Below are 9,248 nucleotides of genomic sequence, written 5' to 3'. Positions count from 1 at the left end.
TTTGCTAGGAATCAAACATACTCCACAACACACTGATATTAACTCCACAATACAATCATATTAATTCCACGCTTTTTCATGTGGCCAATACTAACCATTGGGACGAAGTAAAACAGCTAGGTTTCAGGCACTCACAGCAGAAACAACGACATATTAAGTATTTCCAAACACATGTAACAAGCATACAAGGTAGGGGGCAGTCGAGTGGGTGGCGGCTCTATTTTCTTCTTCACATGTCATCCTCCTCGGCCTCTTCGTCCTGATCGTACTCATCTTCATCGTCCGCTGTAGCATCCTGGTACTGCTGGTACTCGGAGACAAGGTCGTTCATGTTGCTCTCAGCCTCGGTGAACTCCATCTCGTCCATCCCTTCACCAGTGTACCAATGCAAGAAAGCCTTCCTCCTGAACATGGCTGTGAACTGCTCGCTCACTCTTCTGAACATCTCTTGAATGGAGGTCGAGTTCCCAATGAAGGTTGATGCCATCGAGAGACCTCTTGGCGGGATGTCACACACACTGGATTTCACGTTGTTGGGGATCCACTCCACAAAGTACGAAGAGTTCTTGTTCTGGACATTGATCATCTGCTCATCTACTTCCTTAGTGCTCATTTTGCCCCGGAACATGGCTGAGGCAGTAAGGTAACGCCCATGGCGTGGGTCAGCAGCACACATCATGTTCTTGGAATCCCACATTTGTTGGGTAAGCTCTGGAACAGTTAGAGCACGGTATTGCTGAGAACCACGAGATGTCAGAGGAGCGAACCCAACCATGAAAAAGTGCAGACGGGGGAATGGAATGAGGTTAACAGCAAGCTTCCGCAGATCAGAGTTGAGTTGACCGGGGAATCGAAGGCAGCAAGTAACTCCACTCATTGTTGCAGAAATCAAGTGGTTCAGATCACCAACTGTATAAAAAGTGAAACGTATGTTAGCAAGTTAGCAAGAAAAAGTACATGGTACAAACTTTTGAGAAGAAAATATTGACAGCAGCAGTTTTGTGCAAACAACGATGAGTCAGGTCATATAACTTGAGAGGCAAAAGAGCTTGGTAGGTATAAAAATACAAGGTAAAACAGCATATTAGCAATCTTTCATCAATTTATAGCAGCATATAGAAACATGGAATGCATTTTGAAGACGAAAAGAAGCAGTGTTTTGCACAACATTTCATATTTAGTTTTTGTAGCATTTTATTGTAGTCAACCAATCAACAAAATACCATGAGTATTAGAACAAATTATAACCACATATTTTCATATAACAAAGCAAGTAGATAGGTACTGCCATACCATTTTCAAGAGTCCTTTATGATATAAATGTAATTCCAAAAGCAACAAACAGGTGAAAGATAAAATCATTGCAGGCAGCAGGAGTAAAGGTATTTTAGGAAACACTAGATAAAGCAAAGGCATGAAGTATTAATGAACTATACTCACAGCTAGGAGTGGTGAGTTTGAGGGTCCTAAAGCATATATCATATAAAGCTTCATTGTCGAGGACCATGCATTCATCAGCATTCTCAACAAGTTGGTGGACTGAGAGGGTGGCATTGTAAGGCTCAACCACTGTATCTGAGACCTTCGGGGAAGGGAACACCGAAAATGTCAGCATCATCCTATCAGGGTATTCTTCCCTGATCTTAGAGATCAGCAGGGTGCCCATACCGGAACCAGTTCCTCCACCAAGTGAGTGGCACACCTGGAAACCTATAGAAATAAATCACGGAGATTCAAGCAATAGTCAGAACACACCAAGATGTTTATCAAGAAAGTAAAATAAACTCCTTATAAAGTGTAGATTTATCTGTCGCAGATCACCTTGAAGGCAGTCACAATTCTCAGCCTCCTTTCTTACTACGTCTAGAACGGAGTCGATCAGCTCAGCTCCCTCCGTGTAATGGCCTTTCGCCCAATTGTTCCCAGCACCAGACTGGCCGAAAACAAAGTTATCCGGCCTGAAGATCTGACCAAATGGTCCAGTGCGGACACTGTCCATGGTTCCTGGCTCGAGATCCATAAGCACAGCTCTAGGAACAAACCTGCCACATGATGCCTCATTGTAGTACACATTGACACGCTCCAGTTGCAAATCAGAAGTACCAGCATATCGTCCAGTTGGATCTATGCCATGTTCTTCGCAAACAACCTCCCAAAACTTGGAACCAATCTGGTTTCCGCATTGGCCTCCCTGAACATGAAGGATTTCTCTCATTTTCCTGTAATTTCAAATGAATTGGTAAGAAGTAGAGGCATTGACATTTATCATAAACATCCATTAGAATATAAGACAGCTAAATCACTAATAATTTATCGACAGAATGATCTTTGCAGTAGGAACAATAATAAGTACTGTAATTAACACAGTCAACGAAATCAAATTCAAATATTTTTAGTTCGGATATATTTCACACATCATCTAACTAAATGCCTGAACTAAATCTCCATTTTCATAGTAGATCTCGCACCAGATCGAAAAAGCCAGCAACTATATTCACAACAAGAAATCTCACGGATCTCAATCAGATCTGCATATTTACGATAGAAAAGCTTCCAACTTACAAAGACCTGCCTCAACCGAAGGCGATCTGCCGCTACATCTTTCTAAAATTCATCGACGGTTCTCAAATTACGAAAATAGTGTAAAAAATATAACAATTTGCTCAATCTAGAAACACGATCTTCAAACATTTAAAAATCGAGACCTCATTTCCTCAAAGCTTGAAACAAAACTCTATAAATGTAAGCCAAAACAGCGCACCAAAAAATGATTAAAAATAAAATCCAAGCAAATGAAGCACAGATCTGAGCTGCAGTAATACGAAAACGAAAGAAAATTAACCTGTGAATTCGCGAGCTGAACAGGATATTCAACAGGTGATCGAGTAAGAAGTATCTCTACTCGATCGATGAGAGTGAATTAGTGAGAGAGAGAGTGTGTGAGTGAGATGTCAGACCTAAGAGTGATTTTATATCTGTGGACAGAGGCATCGACGGATATCATTCGTTCCCTCTCTTTATGCACGGTTGAGATGGGATCGGCCTATTAAGATAGTGATGTTTCAATTAATTCAAACTTTTTTGTTTTATTATGTGAAAACAAAATTCATTTTTATTCAAATTGGTAAAACTTCGCATCCAAAGCACGTTAGTGATTCATGATAATAATAATTTTTAAATTGAAGATCTAAGAAAAAACAAAATATCATTAATGTAATTAATTAATTTGTTACTTAAATAAGGATGAAATTCAACTCAATTATTAAGACGTTTAGTATTGTTGGCTTAGAGAAATTGATAGGTTCGGGTATGTTTTAAATTTTTATTTAAATATCTATAAATATTCTCTGTATCCAAATAAGTCACCAATAGCTATATACGGAGCGAGTATTTACCATTTATAAAAAATAAGCGTTAACCTTTATAAATAAAATTTGGACGTATTATTATATACTATGATCAAACAAGTAGTATAAAACTGAAGTAGCAAAATATATTTAAAAGAGTTTGAATTTGATTTTGCTCTCCATATCTATATAAAATTATAAATTAATCTCAAAACTAGAAATAAATGACACTCATACAGATTTGCCAATTTGTCACTAGACAACAATGCCCTATGATCAACAATATATAAATGGATCTCTAATCAGGAATGTTCTTCGGTATCATACGAAATTATCTTAGGTTAACTTGTTTATTTTGGAACATCAAATGATTACTAGAGGAGCATTACATTTTAATTTTTGTATCCTATGGTGCCGTTCGGTTGCTATGATAATATAATACCGAGATACAATATGTGATATATAAAGATTGAATCTTGGATAATTTTAAATGTTTGGTTGGAATGATTATATTTATACTTAATAAATACATATTTACGTAAAGACCCCTATTTTTTCTCATCCTATTTACGAGCCAATTAGGGCATCCGCAGTGGTGCGGATGTCCCGGCGGAATTCCCCGCGGAATTCTCACTGCCACGTCATAAGAACTTCCCACTGCTCTGCCACGTCATAAGGACTTCTCACTGCTCTGCCACGTCATACGGAATTCCCTTTGCACAGTGGCGGAATTCCCCTGCGGAATTCCCGACGGAATTCCCACATAAAAAAATTCACAAATTAACCAATTTCCGGAAGTAAAGAATTTACGGAATTAAAATTTTAACGCGGATACGGAGAAAACGAACACACATTATTTTAAAAAAAAACATAATTCATTAAAAAAATACATAATTAATTTTAAAAAGTAAATTTTTTTAAAAATAAAAACCGTCTCCTCACTCCACGGATTCCTCACCGCCGGTTCCCTCGCCGTCCCCGCCGGTTCAACGGGATGTATTTATAGAAAATAAAAAAAAATTAATGCAAAGGCCGGAATTCCGTGCGGAATTCTGTGACAGTCCACGCAATGGCGGACGTCAGGACGGAATTCTGCGCGGAAGGCCGCGGACTTGCGACGCCTTCTTCCGAATTCCGTATCCTCGCGTGTGTGGCCTAATGGCGGACGTTCGCCACGGAATTCCGCCACGTCCGTGGGAATTCCGCGTCGAAGTCTGCCATTGCGGATGCTCTTAGCGCAACATTTTTATAATTCTAAATTTGATTTGATGTAAAATAGCTGTACAATTTATTTTCTTTTTATAATTGATTTTTTAAAGAAAATAGATTTGTCAGAAGATATTTTATTTTAGTCTAAATTCACCAAATTATTTTCTATCATCGTCTTCCTCTCATCTCAGATTCTCAATCCCCAAATTCACATCAATTAGCTCTTCCTTCTGCACTTGTTTCTTGTTGATTAATTTCTCAAATCAATCCAAAAATTCACCCAATTTATAAAGCTCGTATTCACCAAAGATGATGTTCATGCCGCTGCATGTTGGGAGGTCTTTCATAGATGGAACTCGAAGATTATTTATTAAATCCAGTTTTGGCTGATTTAAGAATTTACAGAGCTTGAATTTTGATAACTCAAATTTTTAGATCTTTAATGTTTACAGGTTTTTTATATTTCTTTATTAATCCTTGACTTTATGTTGTAGAATTTAGAGTGTAGGCTTCGTTTTAATTTGTGCACAGAGCATTCCTTTTTCATCATAGAAAAATTAGAACTGTAATGGCTAACAACAGAAAATTCCTGCAGAGTTCAAATTCTGAATTAAGTGAAGGATATGTTGAAAACGTGAAGGAAATAGAGAAGCCTCAAGCTTTTCATTTCCTAAGCCTTTTGGCTTTTCACTCCCAAGCTAACCTCCAAAATGTTTATGAGGTGCCTTAATGCTGAGACTCTTCATGTAGGTACTCATATCCTATAAATAGGTGGAGTTTTGGGAGATGATAAACACGAACAACAAACATTCTCTATTTTCGCTCAAGGTCTCTACATCATAGTGTGCATCTTAGGAGCATTGTCTAGCTCGATTCTCGGAACTCCATCAAGTTCGCCGGTGCCTAGCGGGTTTGAGGTGCTTCTGCACGCTAGGAGGAAGTCGTTTTATCTTTGGGGGAAATACGTCATTCCGTGAGCACTAGCCGAGGCGTAATTTATCTTGCGGAAAGAGGGCTTTCCTCGACTCGACTTATAAATTTGGTTTGCTTTATTTCCGTTGTAATTATCATTCCTCTTTTGTTGCAAGTTTCCTTTCGATTGTAATAGTTAGAGTACCGCCTGTACACGGCTTGAGAATTTCTTCCCACTATTTCTAACAATCGCAAGACAAATTAGTGTACTCTTCTAAGACAGGGTTATACCAATTGAAGTTGGAGGAAACATGGGCACCAAAGCTGGAATGAAGAAACTAACAGTCGCATTGTTCATGGGCTACGAAATGGTTAATTCCCTGAGATCAATTCTCTTGAGAATTGTGTTTATCGTTTGTCAGTTGACAAGCAAGACCAATTTAGACTTGGTAGTAGTGATTGGGATGCATGTGTTGTTGAATATACCAATGCACATATGGTTCAATATAATTGTGTACTTATTGGTGGAGACAATATTGTGCAAATTATTTGAACGTGTTGTTATAAACTACAATGATCACGAGGTGGTCGCAATGGTCTCCGATGTGAACCATGGTAACAATCCAAATGAATGGTTTGTTGATACAGGTGTCACGTGTCATGTGTGCTCTGAAAGAAGCGTTTTTTCTACCTACAAATCTGTTGGAGGTAGAAAAGTACGTATGGGAAACCAAGCCTCTTCTAAGGTGGTTGGTGTGGGTAATGTGTTCCTAAAATTAGGATCTGAAAAAGTTCTTACCCTTAGGGATGTACTGCATGTCCCAGACATCCGAAATAATTTGGTGTCCGACTCACTTCTAGTAAATCATGAATTTTCACTAGAATTTGAGTGTGAAAAGGTAATACTGACCAAGTATGAAAAGTTCATAGGTGAAGGTCACCTAGTGAATTTTGAGATACTTGAAGTATACTATTAACTTTGGGTTGCATTACACAAGATATCCCCAAGTACTTGAAGGGTACTATGATGCAAATTGGATCTCTGATTCAAAAGACTCATTTTCGACAAGTGGGTATGTGTTCACTGTGGGGGGTGGTGCTGTCTCGTGAAAATCAACGAAACAGACGTGTATTGCTCGTTCCACCATGGAATCTGAGTTTATCGCATTGGATAAAGCAGGGGAAGAAGCCGAGTGGCTCAGAAATTTCCTAGAATGTATTCCATGTTGGAAGAAGCCAGTGCCGACAGTAGTGATATACTGTGATAGCCAAGCAGCTATAGGGAGAGCACATAGTGACTTATACAATGGTAAGTCTCGACATATTCGTCGGCGACATAATACCGTCAGACAATTGATCACAAGTGGTGCTATCACAGTTGACTATGTAAGGTCAGTTGATAACTTAGCGAATCCGTTAACAAAAGGTTTAAACCGCGATCAAATGCATAAATTGCTAAAAGGAATGGGACTGAAAACCACATCTTAAAAAGATGATTATAGTGGTAACCCAACCATACGATTGGATCCCATGGGCTTGGTTCAATGGGAAAACGAAGCTATATGAATCTAGTTGTAACACTCGAAAGATTTTTAATCTTCGTCCATTCTTTAGAAAGCATTGAGTGTTGTAACCTGCATGTGGTAGGAGGCTAAGTTTTGACTTTTAATGATTCTTGGAAACCTCGAGGGGGTGGGTATTGCAGGATACCTGGAAAAGAATCACCTATGTAAGTGAAGAAGTGTGGGCCGCTTCAACTAGTGAATCACTTATGAGTCCAAAGTGGTGTTCCATGGCCAGTAAAGGACACAAACGTGAGAACTGATGAGTTTGTAAATAATATTGTGTCAATATTATTGTCTCGGTATACACTAAGCAGGAATGGTTCAAGGCATCACATCCACCAGGCCGCCGGTATGCCCGATAGTGTTGACTATGGAAAGTTCAAAGCCACAAACTACTATTCCAAATGCAATATTGTTTCTCGAGAATTGAGCAAAAGAGTCTGCATACATGCATTTTGTGTCTAGTGTTGGTTTGAGCTTGCAGCGCTCTAACCAATGTGGGGGATTGTTGAAAACGTGAAGGAAATAGAGAAGCCTCAAGCTTTTCATTTCCTAAGCCTTTTGGCTTTTCACTCCCAAGGTGACCTCCAAAATGTTTATGAGGTGCCTTAATGCCGAGACTCTTCATGTAGGTACTCCTATCCTATAAATAGGTGGAGTTTTGGGAGATGATAAACACGAACAACAAACATTCTCTCTTTTCTCTCAAGGTCTCTACATCGTAGTGTGCATCTTAGGAGCATTGTCTAGCTCGATTCTCGGAACTCCATCAAGTTCGCCGGTGCCTAGCGGGTTTGAGGTGCTTCTACACGCTAGGAGGAAGTCATTTTATCTTTGGGGGAAATACGCCATTCCGTGAGCACTAGCCGGGGCGTAATTTGTCTTGCGGAAAGAGGGCTTTCCTCGACTCGACTTATAAATTTGGTTTGCTTTATTTCCGTTGTAATTTTCATTCCTCTTTTGTTGCAAGTTTCCTTTCGATTGTAATAGTTAGAGTACCGCCTGTACACGGCTTGGGAATTTCTTCCCACTATATCTAACAGGATAGAAATGTCCAAAATCTTAATCGGAAGCCAAGATTATTTTTTCGGAGGGGTGTGGCTCTGACTTCTAGTCTTGGGATTATCCATCTATGATATAATCTTGAGCTTGAGTCTAATGAAGAGAACATGAATAGATTAAATCTTGAGATTTCATCCCTCCAACCGAACGCCTCCTATAGGTATATAATATGTATAGCTATCATATAGGGTTCAAGCCCAAAAATCATCCATATATCTTTGAGACCTGTATAAACATAATTACGGGTACGTAATATATCAAAACTTATTCTTATGCTAAACTAAAATAGAACTAATAAATTAGAATAATTAACTGCTTAGATTGCAACATATGGTAGATTTATATAATTTATTTAATATATTAAAGGTAAACTAGAAAAAATCTAAGTCAATCCTTAAAAAATTCAATAAAAAAAATCATAAAACTTAAATTATCTTATTTAACTTTCTCGATTTAAATTATTTTTTCATATAATTTACGAGGATTCTAACGAAATCTCAATTGCATACATTCCGACGAAAAAATCGCACGAAATTATAATTGGAATATTTCTATAAAGTCATTGCATTGCTACGATGCCATGAGTCAATGTTGATATGCCTTAAGTTTAATGTATATAATGTCAAAAAAATTGTAATGTTGTTAAAGTGTGTTTTCAAATTTGGAAACAGTTGTATGTAATGTGCACTAAGTGCAGTATATGAAATGCCCTAAATTCAATGTACATGATGCCGAATAAATTGTAATGTTGTTTAAACATGTTTTCAAAGTCACAAGTAGCTGTATCTAATTCTATAAGTGTAGTATACCTAATGCATGAAGTATGGTGTATGTAATGCCAATAAAGTATTATGTATTTTTAAATTATATGTATGTATAATACAATTATCAATTGAACCATTTTACCCATAATGTCCAAGTCACATATAACTAATGTCGGCGAAAATCCTAGATATCCATCATCCAATTTTTTACCTAAGGGTTCATATTTGGTATTAGTTTTATTACGGTGCATTTTAATCATACCCTCATTAGGGAAATTTTTCGCATTTTTTGTGGTAATAAAAAAACAAGTGTTGGAAGTGTTGGAAATGCATTTGTATATAATGATGATTTTTTTTTTATTGTCACGTATCGTCCATCCATTGGCCAA

The 9,248-nt window shown here is 37.9% G+C and overlaps 1 protein-coding gene across 1 annotated transcript; it reads right to left on the bottom strand.

Annotated features, from left to right (window-relative positions):
• LOC121751976 (tubulin beta-5 chain-like) lies at positions 1-2,989 on the bottom strand. Its single transcript, XM_042146820.1, has 4 exons — positions 2,843-2,989; positions 1,822-2,219; positions 1,441-1,710; positions 1-909 (listed from the first exon to the last, which is right to left on the bottom strand). Exons 2-4 carry the CDS (start codon positions 2,213-2,215, stop codon positions 230-232), a joined length of 1,344 nt encoding a protein of 447 aa, XP_042002754.1. The 5' UTR covers positions 2,216-2,219; positions 2,843-2,989; the 3' UTR covers positions 1-229.
• Between the last annotated feature and the right edge of the window lie 6,259 nt (positions 2,990-9,248).

This window comes from Salvia splendens, chromosome 10, assembly GCF_004379255.2.
Source record: "Salvia splendens isolate huo1 chromosome 10, SspV2, whole genome shotgun sequence".
Classification (NCBI taxonomy): Eukaryota; Viridiplantae; Streptophyta; class Magnoliopsida; order Lamiales; family Lamiaceae; genus Salvia; species Salvia splendens.
The sequence above is the reverse complement of the archived record's forward strand: the minus strand, read 5'-3'. Positions and strand labels throughout refer to the sequence as shown.